Below are 19,151 nucleotides of genomic sequence, written 5' to 3'. Positions count from 1 at the left end.
TTTGAGCTGATTCACTTTTACTTTTTTTTAAGTTTATTTATTGATTTTGAGAGAGAGCACATGGCGTGCAAGCAAGGGAGGGGTAGGAAGAGAGGGAGAGAGAATCCCAAACTGGCTTTGCACTGACTGCAGGGCCCCACGTGGGGCTTGATCCCACAAACCTCAAAATCATGACCCGAGCCAAAATCAAAAGAGCCAGAAGTGTAACCGATTGTAAGTTCTGCAATTTCTCACTGTGGTCCGAGAATTCCACCCCCAGTCGGGGTGTGGTATTTGGATGACTAGAAATCGTCAGGCTGTAAGGTAAGAGTACTTTAGTTCAGTTCACTGGATGTATTAACACAAACACCAGTAGCAGGAGACTTGTTGTTCTGAGCCCCCAACTTTGTGCTTAATTAACTTTGCTGTTTTATACCAGACACTCACTTCACCTTTTTGAGCCTCAGTTTCTTCTATAAAATAAAGGCCTTGATTACAAGATCTTTAAGTCTCCAATTCTGTGCTATGTGTGGATTTTAAGGAAGACAGTGGCTTATTTCTAAAATCCTCAAGAAGCAGAAATATTTCTTCTCTCCCCAAAAGTCAGTTCCAGTGCCTGATGATTATGTAAGGCAGCTTTCTTTTGTTTCCAGCTTTACTGATGTATAAATGGCAAATGAAATTATATATAAAGTGTACAGTATGACTTAATACACATATACATTGCGAAATGAGAACCATAATCAAGTCAACACATCCATCAATGAGGCAGCTTTTTAAATAAACAGGATAGCACTGTCTCCAGTTCTGTCTTCTCTAGAGTTGAAGGATAATCCTCTAGGATTCTTCTATTAACCCTTCACAAATCTTAAACCAGTAAGTCACCATTCACCAGTCTTTTTTCCCTAGCAAATGATCTTCAGAGCTCAGCCATTCATGTACTCCTCCATAGTTTGGGCCTCATCTTTCTGCTATCTTGGTTTTTATGTTCTCTATATTCCTTTTTACTTAATTTTGAAGAGAATTTTTATATAATCACTGCTTGATGAGGGTTATGTATGAGGATAATATCAGTCTTTCTTGGCAAAAATAGAGGTTAACTATAGGGGGAAAAAAACCCAGAAACTTAACTGAATTTTAAAATAGACAAGGAAAGACTTTATGACAAAAGCAACAAGCTTCATTTGGTATGAAGCATTTGTTGTAGTAGCTCCCCATGACTTCAGTGGTCTTCCTTTTGTGCAGCAGAATTATCAGTAGCCTCCTTAAACATTTCTGTTAAACCTGCATGCACTTTACAGGTGGGAAGATTTTCCCAGGTATGTGGTGGGAAGTAGTGGGGTTCTACCTGAAATCATCCACTACCTCAGGTGGAGACGCATGTCTCTAGGGCAAAATCAATAGCTTCTTTTACCTTGATTTAGGATAATTTTCAAACCTTAGCCTAAGAATCACCTGAGGTTCTGGCTAAAATGCTCATTTCTGAGCCTCACCCAGGTCTATACTAGAGCCTAAGAATTGTAAAACAACTTCCTAGATGATTGCATGGCAGGCAGTTTTCAGAGCCTAACTTTGAGAAACATCTGATAAGGCTTTCTTCCATCTATTACTGTATTTATTCTTCAATAACTGTTGAGCACTTTTCAGGTGCTCTGGTAGGTGCCCCTGATAGGAGGCAAAAGGGCAGAGGGATGTGCCAAGACTCAAGATTTGGTATTCACGTCTTGAGGCAGTATATGACTATGAAATGAGGCACACTGGCAGTATCTCTCTAGGAGTTCAGGGTTGGGAAGATTGCTGTGGGCTGAAGCTGTGAGAAGGCTTTGTGGATCCAGATTGGAAGGACTTGATTTTTGTTTTCTTTTTTTTTTTGTTTTTCAGAGGAATCAGCTTCTGGAAATTAGAGCAGTCTGGAGGTGAAGTTCTAGGTGCAAAGGCTGGAAAGTCCCTTAAAGTGTAGGCACTTTATCCTAGGGCCATCAGCTGTTACTCAAGGTCTTCTGCCTAGGGACATGAGGGTAGCCTTGTTTTAGGGAGTAATAACTGGGTGTTGATGTTCAGGATTGAATCTGTCAGTGCCAAAGGCACAACACCCATTAAACTTACTGAGGGTGCATTCATGGGAAACAGAAGAAAGCTAGGGGCACTTGGGTGGCTCAGTCAGTTTAGAGACTGATTCTTGATTTCCACTCAGGTCATGATATCTGGGTTGGTGGGATAGAGCCCCGTGTTGGGCTCAGTGCTGGCAGCGTGGAACCTGCCTGGGATTCTCTCTCTCCCTCTGCCTCTCCCACTCTCACGTGCACTCTCCCTCAAAATGGGTAAATGAAGTTAAAAAATCAGATCACACACACACACTATATATATAATACGTATATATAAAAAGCAAAGTGGTGAGACTAAGAAAACACCAGATTTATTTGTAGGGGTGGGGATGAGAAGGTGTCCTGCCCAAGATAGAAGAATGAGAGCACTTAGTCACAGCGGGAATCCTAAACAAGTCAACAATTCAGCTTTGTAAAAGCCAGTTCATAAAATCCTAAACAATTCCTTTTGTAAAAAGGGAACCTCTTGAACTGGCAGAGGACCTGTTTATGTTAAGGTTGTTAACCCTTTCCAGGGTCTCAGTATCTCCCTCAAAATAGAACTATCTTCTTCACAAGCTCCCCGATGTTACCTAAATACTGCTAATGAAACCTTATCTCCCTGCAGCTGGGTCAGTAGGCCCGGGATACTGCAGGCTTCGAGCCCCGCGATGAACTAGAACCTTCTCAGGTGATCCCGCTAAAATGCCTCTCTCTCTTGTCAAGTGGTTTCCAACTTTGCTGCAGAGGAAGCACCTGAGGATTTAAAAAGAAAAGAAAAATAAGCCTAGAGCCTCCTCTAACGCGCAGCATAGTTTAAAAACCATCGGTTCAGCGACATCTCCATGGCCCTTAAATCCCTCCACTCATCTGCCCTCCGCCCAAAGGGCGCACGTAGAGGGTTCGCGCCGGGTAGGCTTGGTCGCCGTGCCCCAGTCCCCTTTCCTCCTAGTCCGCGGTGCCGAGCTCGAGGCTCCGGGCTCGGCGCAGGCCTGCAGGAGGCGGCGCCCCGGGCTCCCCGGGCCGGGCCGCAGCAGAACCGAAAGCGGCTGGCGCGGGGAGGCGGGGGAGAGGAAGGAGGGGCGGGCGCCGCTGGGGAGAAGGGCGAGGTAGCGCGCGGAGCGGAGGGCCGGGAATGCCCGCGGCGCGGGGCCCGAGCCGCCCGCTGGCCGCGTCCGGGCAATGGCTCTCCGTCTGGTCTCCGATTTCGACCTCCGGAAGGACGTGCTACCGTGGCTGCGGGCGCAGCGGGTGGCGTCAGCGGCCGCCGGGGCCCGAGGCGGCGGCCCAGGTGCTAGAGGCGCGCGTCCGGGCCAGGGGCGGGGGGCAGGTGCGGGCCGGCGAGGGGTGAAGTCTGAGTGGTTCCTGCCGAGGGGGTTCCCAGGACCGGAGGGGGTAGGGGGCGTTGACCAGAGGGGGAGCTGCCTGCAGCCCCCGCCAACCTGAGAAGGTTGGTGCGGAAGGGGTGAGCTTCCCTCTTTGGAGTCTGGGCTTTGCCACCCTCACCCCCGGGCACTGGTGCAGGTCGGAGGGGCAAGCCCTGGGCAAGGTCGCGACTGTACTGCACTGCTTATTCTAGCGAGTCCTCCAGCTTCTGGTTCACTTGTTGCCTAGTCACTCACCTTTAATAGAAAGGCCGAGGACACTAGTGATACCTCAGCATCACCTCATCAGGGCAGGGCGTGGAGGAGCACGATCCTCCGGTCCAAGTCTGCAGGGAGTGGGACAGGGTCTTCTGCGTGCTTCATTGGCATCTCACCTGCCTGGGAAGGTTCATCACCCTTGTAGGGGCTCTGCCAAGACTGGGGGCTCCTGGAAGTTCTTACGTTATGAGAAAAGATGAATCAAGGCCACCAAGAAGGCCACCATAGAAATACTTAACGGTTGCACAGTTTTTCCTCACATTGGTGAGGTGTGTTTCTGAGCGAAGTGGACGTGCCTCTTCAGATGTGAAGCGCGAGAGGGCAGGGGCCTGCCTGCAGGATGTGAGCAGTGAACTCGAGCCTCCGGTTTTCCAAAGAAGCTCCAAGCCCATCGCCACCAGCCCAGAACACTAGCCTGTGCGGGCTAGCAAGAGGAGTGTGAGACAGTGACAGTCAGGTTTGCTGTTCTACTTCCTCAGGGTGAATGAGAACACTTCCTTCACAGTTGAGGCTTTGGTTTTCATCTGTCGCAAAAATCTTTTGTTTTGGTTTTGATGAGGGAGAGAAAAGTGACTTTTGAGCCTTTCCAGCATTAATCAGTCAAAACTTTAAAAAAAAGGGAACTCTGATTTCTCAGATTTTTTTTTTCTTTTTAAGAAGCTTGCTGCAAATAATGATCCATTCTCAAGGCTTAACTTCAGCTTCAAAAGCTATGCTACCCTGGATCCCAACTTGTTCACAGGAGCTTTTCAGTGTGTTTGCCCCTGCCCTTGTTTTTCCTTACACGCTATAGACTGCTGGAGGGTGTTGTTTTGGAAGGGTTATCTCGTATCTACAATTTCTTTCTCCTTAACTCTGGTGAAAGTTTTCTCTCCCTGCCTTCTGTCTTCACACCATCCTATGTCTTTAACAGAATTATTTGTAGGGTAGCTTGTCTTGGCCTGTTGGTTGTTATTTCCAAATAAGGAGTCATCTTCCTGTAGCTTAACGCTTGAGTTTGTTGTAGTGTCATTATTAGTAACGTGTAGCTTTTTTTGGAAAAAAAAATTCGTCTCCTAAAGAGTTTTGGAAGCTTTAACTTTTTAAAATACAATAGGCAGCCCCAAGTCTGCTTTCCACCACAAAGTAGTTTTTTCTCTGAGCCTTCACCTCCTGTAGCTAAATGACAGGTGTCTGCAAATGAGAAGTTACGTGAAGTGTGAAATGCCAGTCTTGTGTTTCAGTAATGTGTGTTGTGATTGAAAAGCTCTATGTGAGCCAGTTCAGCTTTAGCTTCCTGTGCCTTTCACTCGTCTGTGAAGAAATATAAACTTGTGTATTGACATTCCGCTGAACAGATGCACTTGGGTTCTCAGAAGGTAAACCTACTAGAAATACCAGCTTTTTCTGATATTGGTAGTATTTCCCTCTTGCAGAGCACCTTGGCAAGATTAGTAGCTCTGTTATGCTAACAGAATTGTTACTCCTTTCTTTTTTTAAAAAATGTTTATTTATTTTTGAAGGAGAGAGAGATGGAGTGTGTACAGGGGAGGGGCAGAGAGAGAGGGAGACACAGAATCCCAAGCAGGCTCCAGGTTCCGAGCTGTCAGCACAGAGCCCGATGCGGGGCTCGAACCCACAATCCGTGAGATCATGACCTGAGCCGAAGTCAGACGCTTAACCCACTGAGCCACTCAGGTGCCCCCAGAATTGTTACTCCTAAGGATCACCAGTGGGTGGTAGCTCAAAAAAAAAAAAAAAAACAAAAAAAAAACACAGTTAATTCCTCTTCCATAATTTGTAGTACTGGCAAGGGAATCTGGGATTCTGAATTATTTCTAGCATGGTTATTACTCCACACATTTGACAAATTATTTTCCTTTCAAAGTCTCGGCTTTTCAAATGTAAATTATAAGTAATTATACCATTGTAATGTCTCTTCTCTACACACTTGCTTCCTAGATTTGAAGCCTTAATATTTTTACATCAACAAATACAGTTAAAGATTTCTTAGTGGTGCTAAGTAATACTCTCTAAGTATGACATATTCCTGGCAAAATAGCCAGGGAGCTGGACTAAGTTAGCCATGGAAATTAAGTGCCTGTGTGATAGTATTTTAGTCAACCAGGGGTTACAGAGTAGGGAGATCAGATTTGGTTACTACGTATGCTCCTGGTTCTGGGTTGAATTTGGGAAAATGGTCTTTCCTGAAATAAATAGAAAAAATGTTTCTTTTAAAAATTAAAACAATTATACAAAATATTTTAACACATATAAGCTATACATAACAAAAACCATGTACCCACCTTAAAATAGGATAATATCAAGACTTTGGAAGGCTCTTGTGTCTCTCTATCTGATCCTACTTCTCTATCCTTCACCTCTTGGAGGTAATAACTACTTAAACTTTTATCTTATTTGTAGTTTTAAGCTATATAAATAGGTATAGATCTCCCTATGCAAAATATCATTTCATTTTGCTTGTTTGTGAACTTTAAATGAAAGAATATTATATGTATTTTTTGCTTTTTTTTTCTTCTTATATTCACATTGCTATAGGTCATTATTTTTCACTGCTGTATAGTTTTCCATTGTGGGAATACACAATGCTATGGTGGACATGGAGGTGCCCTGCTTAGATCTTCCTTTCAAGGAAGGGCTTGTCCCAGGTGCTGAGGGTAGTTAGCAGATAATCTTCTGTCAGCCCCTTCAGGGATTGCCTCCACAGAAGGTTTCCTTCCTCACCCAAAGTCAGGACGTGTTGGGTGTGGCCCACTTTTAGTTAGGGACTAAAGTGGGATATAAAGGCCTGACCATTTTGACTCAACACAGGACAACTTTGACAATCCATTTCAGTTTGAGAGCTTCTCCAATAGGGGATTCTGAGATTACCTGAGGCTATGGTAGCTTGTCTTCTCCCCACTTTGTGGACCTCCTTCCTTCTCCTTCCTCCTACGGGTGTTAATCCCACATCCCTGAACACTCACTGGTAAGTATCATGGATACTAATCCATCTCAGGGTGCTTCCTAGCTTTGCTTATGCTTTTTCTATTGGTGACATTTGGGAAGTTTCTGGGGTTTGCTATTACAATCAATGCTTTTACTCACTTTCTTATGCATGTCTCCTGGTGCAGGCATGCACAGGTTTCTCCAAGGTGGATATCTAACTGGAGTTGCTGAGTCACAGGCTATGTACCTCTTCATTTTTCCTGGGTAGTGTCAAATTGTTTTCCAAAGTAGTTGTTCTTATTAACAACCCCATTTGCAGTGTAGAAATGTTTTTGGTACTCTTGGTATTTCCAGATTTGTAATTTTTTGTCAAATGGGTGAGTCTAAATGTTATGTCATTGTGGTCTGAAGTTGAGCATCTTTCTCTATTTATTGACGATTCAAGTTTCCCTTTTATGAGATGTCTGTTCATCCTGTCCATTTTTCTATCATGTTTTTTTTTTTCATACTTTTAAGAGTTCTTTATTCTGGTTTCCAATCCTTGGTTCATCATCATATGTTGCAAATATTTTCTCTCATCCTGTTTTTTTCAGTTTGCTATGGGGTGCCGTTGATAATTGAGAGTTTTTAGTTTTAGTGTAGTCTAATTTATGAGTCTTTTCCTTTTTGGTTTGTGCCTGTTTGGATATTGTAAAGAAATCCTCTCCTATTTAGAAGTTACGAAGACGTTTTTAAATTTTCAGGGTTTTGCTCTTTGCATTTTGTTTTCTAATCCATCTGGAATTTATTTTTGTACATGATACGATGTAGGAATCTGACGAGGGGACACAAGAGCCTTCAGAAGTCTTGATAATGTTCTATTTTTAAGCTGGGTGGTGGGTAAATGGTTTGGTTTTGTTATTTATAGCTTACATGTGTTAAAATGTTCTTTTGTAAATTGTCTTGGTTTTCTGTATTAATCGTTCTAGTGACACTAACCAAATAAACCTACCTCTTCTCATTGACAGCAAAACCACTTCCGTGACATATCAAGTTTCCACATATGTATGGGTCTCCCTTCCTGGCTTCTTAATTTGGTTCCTTCTGTCAACTTAAGATGAAGACGTGTTAATAACTGTCTTTATGATAAGTCTTGATACCTGGTGGAGTAAGCCCCCTCACCTCGGCAGTCTTAAGGACCATCTGGGCTATTCAAAGTCCTTTGATATCTTATATATATATAATTTGGAATCCGCTTACCAGATTTCACCAAAACATCTGTTGGAATTCTGATTTGAGTTGCATTGAATCTGTACATCAGCTTTGGGAGAATTGGCATCTTTACAATATTAAATCTTCCAACTATGAACCAAGTATAATTTCCTATTTATTTAGATTCTCTTTATGATCTTAATAAGTCTTAAAATTTTCTTCATGGAAGTTCTGCACACTTTTTCCTAGATTTATTTCTAGGTTGTTATTTTATGTTGCTTCCATAAATGGCACACTTAAAAATCACATGTTCTACCTATTGGTATATTGCAATACAACAGATCTTAGGTTATTAATTTTTTATCCAATGCTTAATCCCCTCTTGCCATGTATCACTTTCAAGAAACTAAGAAAGTGTATATGGTATGCATATTTCTGAAGGTTTAAATGTCATCTATATTTAAGACCAGAAAGAATGTAGGCTTCTTTGCGTATATATTCTTGCCTTCTTTGATATTCTTAGATCTGATACACAGATTGATTCATCTTTCAAATACTGTAATCATTCATCTTTACCAGAGAAGTGATATATTTTACCAGATGACTGATTCAAGAGTAATGTCTTTTTGTTGCCTCCTATATACCCCCAGACAGATTTGGGGGCCAGAGGTCTGGCTTAGCCACATTGTTTTTTTTTATTGTTCCAGTATTCTCTTGGAAGGCAGCTGTGCTCACCACTATACCACCAGCGCTGCACGCCAGTATTGATACTATCCTTTTCGCTTTTCCTTCCCCTACCTTCCTAGCCTCCTTTTCTAATTGTCATACTTTTCTTATTGCTTCTTAACTAAAGCACCCCATCCTTTTTTTTTCTTTTTCATTTCATTCAGAATATGGGTATAAACCACATAATGATGTTTACTTTATAAGTTTAGGAATTATAATATCTCGGCACGTTGAGACAAATACTTATATGAATTATTTACAGCATACACGTGTTGTAGGTATAATCCTATCTTAGCACCTCCTGATCTATATAGGAGCAATTCAAATTTTTGTGTAACACTGTGCGACCCCTCGTTGGAAGACAAATACTTTCATCTGATTTTTGTCTGAATGCAGCTGGGAACAAAATTTACACATTTGGCAAACATCTTCCTATAAAAGGAAATCACTTGTGTTTGGCAAAGAAGAGCTTGCAACGCATGAGAGTATCTGACAAACCAGCTTTGATTTCACGTGAACTGTGCCTTGCCAACACCTTTTAGTGTGGAGGTACTCTCCTTTTCTTCAGTAGGTTCACTTATGCAAGTATCTACATTTTTGCTTCATGAGCTCTGAGGACAATGAACTGTAAAATTAAACCACATTTCCTCATTTGAATTGCTAAACTTCCTCTTCTGGACTTTCCAGTGATGAACTACTGGGAGAAGAGTCAGAATGAATAAGCAAAGAGGCTATTGACTACTTCTTTTTTAAAAGGGTGTGTCTAAACCATGAGCAACTAATCCGGGGAGGATGGGTTAATAGTGTGTGGTGAGACACTGGTGTCTGGATTTCCAACATTGCCAAATTTGTCTAATTCAGATGTTTTTGAGATGAGAACCATGAACTTATTAACTACAGGATTATTTTATTTTATTTTTATTTATTTATTTATTTATTTTTTTATTTTTGGGACAGAGAGAGACAGAGCATGAACGGGGGAGGGGCAGAGAGAGAGGGAGACACAGAATCGGAAACAGGCTCCAGGCTCCGAGCCATCAGCCCAGAGCCTGACGCGGGGCTCGAACTCACGGACCGCGAGATCGTGACCTGGCTGAAGTCGGACGCTTAACCGACTGCGCCACCCAGGCGCCCCGCTACAGGATTATTTTAAGACTGCAGTTATTACTACGTAACAGATCCACAAAGGCATTATTTTTATTATTTTTCAACTCTATCATGATTACATTATAAGTTGGTCCTAGTTATGTTATTTAATGAATATTGTTTAATATATAATACAAATATGTGATTCAGTGATTCTCAACCCTGGCTGCACATTAGAATCAGATGGGGAGTTTAAACACACACACACCAGAGACTGGGCTCCTCACCAGCCCAATAAAGTCAGGATAGTTCGGGTAGGGCTTGGGCATCCATGTTCTTTTAAAAGCTCCCCTAATCAGGGGCACCTGGGTGGCTCAGTTGGTTAAGCGTCTGACTTCAGCCCAGATCATGATTTCGTGGTCCGTGGGTTCGGGCTCTACGTCAGGCTCTGTGCTGACAGCTCAGATTCTTTGTCTTTCTCTCTCTCTCTGCCCTTCCCGTGCTCATGCTCTGTCTTTCTGTCACTCAAAAATAAATAAACATTTAAAAAATTATTTTTAATAAAAAAATAAAAGCTCCCCTAATCATTCTAACCCAAAGCCAGAGTTGAGAACCACCAATTTAATGGAACAAGCATATATCATTTGTTGTAATCTGTATGGGGATTTTTAAAAATTGTTTAGTGTTTTGGAAATAGATGTGCTTTTGTAAGTAAATTGAATTTTCTTAGCGAGATTTCTTGTAAAGGAGTTTCTTATCTTAGCTGAAACCTTTTAAGTGTACTTTGGAGAGGGTCTCTCCCAGCATCCTTATAATCTTGAAAGAAAAAAAGTACTTCTCAAAATATTGACACATTACATTCCAGAAGTTTTGAGTCATGTGCAGGATGAAAAAAAAAAAAAAAAAACTCCCTGAAATTCTCTTTAGATGTCTACAAAATCTACCTTAAAGGATTTTTTTGGTAATTATCCATTTGCCTATTGTAAGCATGATACAGGAAACTTAGTTTATTCTGTTTACCTTTTTTCTGAGTTTGAGATTAGTCTGTGCCACTTTTTTGATATATTGGCCAAGTATCTGAACCTCATTGAAATTCAAATGTTTCATTAGTACAGTGAGCCTGTAAAAGCTGACACAGTGTGGCTGAGCTAAAAATAACTCAGTAAATTGTAAAGTGCTATTTATCGGCGAGCTATTGAATCATACTATTCTCCTAAGAAGACTAGGTGATTATCCTTATTTTTAAATCAGTGGGAAGTGAGTCTGACAGCTCATCATACATTGAAAAATGGATGTGCCCACGTTAAAACAAAAACAGCACTTCGCCCCCTGCCTTTACCTTGCTCTTAGAAGATCCAGGCAGCTTCTTCCTGTGAGGGATGGGGAAGAGAGATGCCAGGATGATTCCCACATTTTCTACAAAACCTGCTCTTTGTCTTTTGAAATGTTTCCCACCTCCAGTTCCAGTACAGGGCTCCAGGTCACCAGTTATCCTGTTTTGTTTTGTTTTTCTTTTTAAATCAGGAATACAACCTGAAATTTGCTCTGAGTTGGAGAATATTTGTCATATGTCTTGTCTGAATATTGAAGCTTGTCATGATCAACATAATTTAACATCTAAAACACTATTCATGTGTGGGGAAAATGAGTCAAGTTGAAGCGATTTTGTGGAAATTAGGGAAATATGTATTTCTCTCCAATTAATGATAATTATCAAAGCTGTATCTACTAATGTTTAAATCCCTTAATTGTAGGGGCACCTGGGTGGCTCAGTCGGTTAAGTGTCCTCCTTCGGCTCAGGTCATGATCTCACAGTTCATTTAGGCTCTGTACTGACAGCTCAGAGCCTGGAGCCTGCTTTGGATTTGCCTCTCTCTCTCTCTCTGCCCTCCCCTGCTCACACCCTGTCTCTCTCTCTCTCTCAAAAAAATAAATAAACATTAAAAAAATTTTTTAATCCCTTAATTGTAGAATTGAGAGGAATATACTAAAATTTTGACCAAAATATGATGGTCAGTTAAGTTACAAGTTAAATGTTTTGTATAAAGGACCTTTCTATCTTTCATCAAAATATGGCTTTCATGCAGAAAGGTACACAGATCATAAGTGTACAGCTCAGTTAATATTCACAAAATGAAACAGACCCTTGTAACTAGCACTCAGAGCAGGAAAGAGAACATTAATAGAACCACAAAGGTCTCACATACTCCTTTCCAGCAATCACTCAACTAGCACCATACGTTCATTTTGCCTGTTTTCGAAACTTGTGTATAAATTAAATCATATAGTTTGAACCTTTCTTGGGAGGGGGCAGGATCTTGGCTTCTTTTGCTCAGTCATTTATGTTGTACATCATAGCAAGTTATTATGACTATTGTACAATAGGCCATTGTTTGGGTATCCTACAATTTATTCATTCTTTGCCTGATGGATATTTTGGGTTTCCAGCTTGGGCTATTATGAACCATAGTGCTATAGAAATTACATGTGTCATTTGCTGAAATAAGTGTATATTTCCATTACGATATATGTACAAGTACAGTTGCTGAGCCATGTATGTTCGGCTTCAGTAGCTACTGCCAGTTTTCCAATATATATTCCTGTTAGCAGTGTATGACATTTCACTTGCTTCACATTTCTTGCCATCCTGTAATATGAAAACATAATTAGTTAAGGACTAGTATTGTAATCTTTAGGATAAGTAGTAATACTAAAAGATTGTATAACAAATTAATAAGTAGGAGAATTAAATAAGTTTTTTGATTAATCCAGAAGAAGGCAAGAAAAAACAATTGAGTCGTATAGAAAATAAATAGTAATATCATTGATACAAACCCAAGATATCAGTGATTAAATGTAAATGGACCACATACTCTAAAGGATGTTGCTTGTAAGACATATCTTAGGTGTAAGGACACAGGAAGATTCATAATAAAAGGATAAAAAATGTTATGTAAGCACTAATCAGAAGACAGCTGACGTTGCTATACTGTAATCAAAGTAAACTTTAAAAGCAAAAAGAATGTATTCATGAAAAAGGGCATTTTATGGTGAAAAAGGGGATTAACTAGTCCAGCTCCTGGTTAAAAAGCTATGTGTGATTTTTCAGGCACAACCGTATGCAATTGCAAAAGCTTAGGGATGCCTGGGTGGCTCCGTTGGTTAAGCATCCAATTCTGGATTTCAGCATCGGGCTGTGTGCTGATAGCGCAGAGCCTGCTTGGAATTCTCTCTCTCTCTCTTTTTCTCTCTCTCTCTCTCTCTCTCTCCCTTCTCTCCCTCTATCTCTCTCTGTGTGTGTGTTTCTCACCCTGCCCCCCCCCCCAAATAAATAAAGAAGTTTTACCTGGCAGCCCTCATGGGGGGAAAGCTGCCCCCGCCCCCCAACCAGACTTGGTGCATAGCCAGTGCACTGCAGTTCTCCAAGGGAGTTGCAATCGACTCAGGCCCCCTCTGGGTGGCCATCATCTTATCCATAGCTGCGTTCTCAGCTGGGGTGCCTTCATTCAGAGGCCTCTTTATCAGGAGCTATCAACACAGACCTTCTTTAGGTACCTGTGCTGAAACCACCCCAGGAAAAGGAGGGGAACCTTGAAGATATTCTTTCTCCACACTGACTCAGTACTTGTCCATGTTAGCTCTTCTCCCTCTCTCTGCCCTGAGAACCCTGGGGTTCACAACACTGCCGGAGCCTTTTGTTGAGGGCTCCTTCAGCAGTGAGAGATTCCCCACCTCTCTACTGATCTACCTGACCCTCCACCACATGTCATTCCATGGGAGAAAATAAACTGAGAAGTTGATGCTTTCTCTGGTATAGGCTCTTCCTTATACTATCATAGCCAGTGAGAAAAGACTTGACTATTACTTGCTTTTTATCTTGTTGCTTTCATCTGATAACTCTGCTGAGTTCCTAAATGTTAATCCACCAGGAAGCTATAACAGCACTAAATTTTTATACCTCTAATAACATAGTTTCAAAATACATAAAGCACAAACTAATAGCTACTTAAAATGTATTGAAGTATAACATACAGAAAAGTATTTAGGTTAACAGTGTACAGCTCAGTGAGTTATTGCTAAGCGAGTATATCAGTATACCCAACACATACTGCATTACCAGCACCTCAGAAGGCTCCCTTGAGATACCTCCCAATCACTAGATCTTTCCTCTTCCTCTTCCCTAAAGGTCACTAGGTAGATTAGTTTTGCCTATTTTTAAACTCTATATAACAGAATCATCAGTATGTACTCTTTTGTATTTGGCTTTTCACTAATATTTGTTAGATATGTTTTTAAACATTCCCTGTTAAATATTAACTTGCTGCTATTATCATTTTAGGTGTTTTAGAAAATAATTATGAGAGCTTACATATACTAAATGTTGAAAGAAATGGAAATGTTATTTATACCTATAAGGTATGTATGCTTTTTTATTGTGGTATGATATGCATGACATAGAATTTACTATTTTAACCATTTATGTTTTTTCACAGAATTTTATGCTATATCTTACTGAGGGGTAAGAATAAGTGCTGGCATTTAACTTTTAACATGACTTTTATTTTATGAGATTCAACAAACTAATTGAAATTGAGTCTTAGGAAATATTTTTTTAAACAAAAATTACACATGATATCTGACCCAGCACTCAAATTTTTTGAATAAATGAAGTTCCATTCTTCAGAGGAACAAATGCTAAGTGAAAGACGTTTAAACCTAATTAATATGTAAAGTTTTGATCTTTGAAACATATTAAATATGATTACATAATCTGTTTAGGTATCATCTGTTTTGAGGCATTATTTAACATGTTTTCAATGTTCAGTGTTATCAGGAATGAAAATTTAACTTTACTGATTACTATAGTAGGGAAACACGAAAGAATAATTTTAGTGGCCAGTTTGCTTTGTGTAGATGTATTACTGTTTTTTTGTTTGCTTGCTTTTTGTTTTGTTTTTTTTTTTGCTTAAAAGTTATTTTAAGTTGGGGCACCTGACTGACCCAGTCAGTGGAGCATGCAACTCTTGATCTCAGGGTTGTGAATTCGAGCCCCATGTTGGGTGTAGAGACTACTTAAAAATAAAATCTTTAAAAAAAATAGTCATTTTAAGTTGTGTCTATAAGTATGCTGCATTTAAGGAAACTGTATGATTCAAAAAGTTTTATTTATAGGAATATCATAGACTTGTTTTAGCCACTCCCAATCTCTATCATATATATTATATTAAATAAAAGGAAGTATAAAAAGATTCACTCCTTTACTATGCTCTGTCCTACTAGCCAGGGTCCCCCCAGTCTGGGTCCCCCAGACTCACCAAACTGTACACTCTTCATTCATTTCACTCTTTGAGCCCCTATTACTAATTGAAACAGGTTTGGTCCCTTTCTGACATGCTACCTTTAGAGTGCTAATTGCTAATATTGATTGAATTATTGCAGGTTTAAGACTAACAACATCCTAACTTCCTGAACAATGGTATATAATAAATATCTGGTTAATTTTTTTAAGGACAATAAGGGAAATGTCTTCTTTGGATTATATGACTCCCAGACCAGACAAAATGAGGTAAAAATTACTATAATTCATAGATAACTCATTAGTTACTTTATTGTTTTTAGAGATTTTTACTTCTTTCTGCCTCCTTTTTCTAGATACATATTCTCATTTCATTTTCTAAAAAAATTTTTTGCCTCCTCCCTTTTACCATCTCTTGGACCATTATCTTGAAAAATGAATGAATGAATGAATGAATGAATGAAGTGCAAGAACTCCTGGACCAAAACATTACCTGAGGTTTCTTAGTCCTTTGAGATTTAAGCAAAATTGGCTCAAATCAATTATCCAATATTCCATAGGAATGTAGGAAGTCCAATGCCTTCCTGAGATTTGTGTGTGTGCTCTCACAAGTTTAGGATCTCATATTGACCTCTGGCTCTGTGTTCTTCTCCTTAACCTTCACTTCTCTTACTACTTAAACATCCAGGTATAGAACGCAGCCTCCTTTTCTTAATTTTTCCCCAAACCACCCACCTAGAGCAATGGTTGACGTGACAGGCTTACCTAACTCTCAGTGTAAATACAATGGGGTCCCTTTGTGCCTATGTAAAAGCAACTTACAAATATTAAGGGACCAGGAAGTCTAGAAATGTACCCTGGCACAGAAGGTTCTCTAAACATACTATTACCTGAAAAAAGCAAATTGCCAGAATAATACATTTCATTTATGTTTAAAAAAACTTTCAAGAAAGTATGAATACATATGCATAAACATATATTCATTTAAAAAGATCTGCAAGCCTAGCGAGTAAATAAAAACATGTTTCCTTTTGGAAGGTAGTTCGTACTGGGTGAGCATAGCAGGGAGCTTTGACTTTTTATTTGATGGTGTCTGTGTGTTTTAAACACTGAGACTATACTCGTGTTATTTTATAATTAAAAAGGTAAAACACTAAAAATTAAGTGTGTACAACCATAATTCTTCTTACTTATAACTTAGAATCCCTCAGAGCAAGAGTCAAAAGAGACCAAAATGTCTGAAATGAATTGAGAGCCTTCTTATTCACTCAAAGTCCACTTTTTCTACTCAAGCGTTTAGTGACTTCTCAACATTTTTCAACTTCTGGCCATAGGGTTTTAGTGTATTCTTGGTACTTTTTGTATCTATAGGTACTAATTACTTTCCTAGTACTCCTGCCATGTGTTGTTTCTCTTAGCCTGTTCTCTCCTGAGGTCTAAGACTCTTGATCTTTTCTTACCTTCTCAGTGTATTGTAAGAGAGTTTGCCTAATATAACTACAATTGTCTTTATTTCCTAAATCTGCATGTCATATCCTCCTCCTGTATGACCATTTTCATTTTCTTTAATATTTAATAAGGAAATGGAATCTTGCTTGTTCAAACAGCAAGAAAATTTTTTAAAAAATAAAGATTAAATAAAAACAGAAGATTACTTTGCCAGGGCTCTGAATATGAGAGTCTTAGAGGAGATGCTCTTGTGATTCTGTCTTAGCCTTAGTTAATGATATCATAGTTAGGCAATTTGGTTAAAACTTTACTTGTCTCAATAATTATAAGAGCTGACATCTGAATGCTTATTATGGGTGGCAGACATAATAAGTGCTTTGAATGGATCATCTCACTTGATCCTTCTAAGGATTTCATGAAATAGGTATTATGATTTTTATTTTACTGATAGAGATTGTCTAAAGTCACACAGCTAGTAAGTGGCACAGTCAGAATTTGATCCTGTGTTTAACCTGGCTCCAAGGTTTAAACTCTTAACCAGTTGGTCATGTTGCCTCATGGTTAAGCTTCAGTGCCAACTCTGGTCTATGATTGCAGACTTTTTCTTAAAAAATAATCTGAGGGGCACCTGGGTGGCTCAGTCAGTTAAGCGTCCGACTTTGTCTCAGGTCATGATCTCGCGGTCTGTGAGTTTGAGCCCTACATCAGGCTCTGTGCTGACAGCTCAGAGCCTAGAGCCTGCCTGGGATTCTGTGTCTCTCTCCCTCCCTACCTTTCCCCCTCTCTCACTCTGTCCCTCTCTGTCTCTCAAAAATAGATAAAAAGTTAAAAAAAAATAATCTGAAGCTTCTCAGTATGGATAAACTGGTTCATTGATGGTTCTTTAATAAAAGGTCTTGCCACCATGACACCTGCTTCAGAGCTAAATGGGAATTTGAATTCTATAATTGTTATTTAACACAAAACTCCAAATTAAAAAATAATTTTGTTTTAACAGCATCTCTATACATTTGAAAAAGACTTGCACGTTGTCAGCTGTTCTGTCAATAGTGATAGAACTTTGCTGGGTAAGTTGGACTCTTTTATTGCTACATGTCAAGAACTAAACTACATTTGTTGAGTTTCAAAGTATTGGACTTTTGCTATATTTGACTATTCTATAACAATGATTTTCTGGGAGGAGATGCTCCTGGGAGATTAATTTTGAAATAAAAAATCTGTGGAATCCACCTACAAAAAAAAAGAAAAAAAAAAGACTTCATTCTGCATTACCTTTATCATCCACTGACAGATTTTTTGAGCCTTCACTTATTTCAGGTCTAAAATGGTAAACTTTAACCAGCCACTGCATGGATCACTTGCTAATGGATTATTTTTTTCTTTTTCCATTAGCTGCGAGTTTAGTTCATTCTACTAAAGAAGGGAGAAAGAATGAGCTTCAACCAGGTATGACATAGTTTTTAGTGTCTATTGAAAGATGAAGATTTATTAACTAAGTCAAATTTCAAACATCTTTACAAATAGCTTTATCTCAGAATGAAAAGGCAAAGGTCATGAAAATGGTTTTTTTACTTTTTTCAAGAGAACAAGAAAATACAGAAAATAATGTAACAGTGAATAGTAGAAGTATTAAAAAGGCATTTAGTACCTGCAGACTAAATAAACACTGAGGACACACTAGAATCCTATGGTTCAGAAGCTGGTGTAAATGGCTGGGCTTTTAAAGGGTTGATATTCCTTCAAGAATGCATTTTTGTTCTTAACATCTGGTGAACTATTGAGCAGTACATAATACACTATGAGTAGTCCACCAATTCTAAATAAAAATTCCCATTTGCCAAGGTCACTTTGTAGTTTATTATCTATGTGATACTCCCCCCTTCTTTTTAACATTATGTGTCATCCATCTGTCCAGAACTCAACAAAGAAGTGCCTGCAGTGGGTCAGGCACTGTGTTTGATGCTGGGAATGCAATGTTATGCAAGAGAGGTGTGGCAATTGCCATGGTGAGCTATAGAGACTAATGGTGGGTGGAGTGCCCCCTGGGGCATGGGTCTCATCTTCAAAGGACGGCAGTAATCCCTGTGGGAGCAGCTTTTCAATTTATCAAGAGAAGTATGGACCTTTATGTAAAATTTTAATTTAATCAAAAAAATTTTAACGTTTATTCATGTTTGAGAGACAGAGCATGAGCAGGGGAGGGGCAGAGAGAGAGGGAGACACAGAAGCTGAAGCAGGCTTCAGGCTCTGAGCTGTCAGCACAGAGCCAGACGCAGGGCTCCAATACATGAACCGCGAGATCATGACCTGAGCCAAAGTTGAACATTTAACTGACTGAGCCACCCAGGTGCCCCTAAAATTTTATTTTAAATTTTGGCTCAAATATTTTTTTAAAAATTCTGCTCAGGCAGTGATAACCACCTGTGGCTGATGTAGCCCATGGACTACCACCATTTTTCAATCTCTGGTCAAGTTCTCATTTCAGTCCCTTACTATTCCCATCCTGCAGCGCTTCCCATCTGTTGTGTTTAATCGGGGCTTAAGCTCCTTTTGTTAGCATAGTTCCCACTCAGATGTGTTCTTCTGTGGTTGTATGTGATGGAAAAACTTCTTGCACCTTCCTTCCCCGTGGGGCTTATGAGGCAGTCCTGGGTTCCCACAGAGTCAGCTTAGAGGGTCAAGGGAAGCAGAGTCAAGTCTGGATGGGATCTTCTCAGGGACCTTGACAGAGAGATTATGGGAGATGCTGCTGGGCAGGAGGCTCACCTG

At 39.9% G+C, this 19,151-nt stretch overlaps 1 protein-coding gene across 15 annotated transcripts in view; it reads left to right on the top strand.

Moving 5' to 3' along the window:
* The first annotated feature begins 3,035 nt into the window (after positions 1 to 3,035).
* Positions 3,036 to 19,151, top strand: part of GSAP (gamma-secretase activating protein) — a 158,891-nt gene continuing 142,775 nt past the window's right edge. For 3 of the 15 annotated variants that reach the window (XR_007460247.1, XM_049642842.1, XM_049642833.1), the window contains exons 1-5: positions 3,039 to 3,354; positions 13,977 to 14,053; positions 15,147 to 15,203; positions 17,380 to 17,449; positions 17,775 to 17,828. Coding sequence is in view for 13 of the 15 variants with exons in the window: in XM_049642842.1 (XP_049498799.1) it covers positions 3,246 to 3,354; positions 13,977 to 14,053; positions 15,147 to 15,203; positions 17,380 to 17,449; positions 17,775 to 17,828 (367 nt within the window). In the remaining 2 variants the exon portion in view is untranslated. Of the gene's footprint in view, positions 3,355 to 13,976; positions 14,054 to 15,146; positions 15,204 to 17,379; positions 17,450 to 17,774; positions 17,829 to 19,151 lie in introns of all 15 variants that reach the window. The other 12 variants (XM_049642843.1, XM_049642839.1, XM_049642834.1 and 9 more) reach the window with 7 other exon arrangements.

Source organism: Panthera uncia, chromosome A2 (genome assembly GCF_023721935.1).
Source record: "Panthera uncia isolate 11264 chromosome A2, Puncia_PCG_1.0, whole genome shotgun sequence".
Classification (NCBI taxonomy): Eukaryota; Metazoa; Chordata; class Mammalia; order Carnivora; family Felidae; genus Panthera; species Panthera uncia.
The sequence above is the reverse complement of the archived record's forward strand: the minus strand, read 5'-3'. Positions and strand labels throughout refer to the sequence as shown.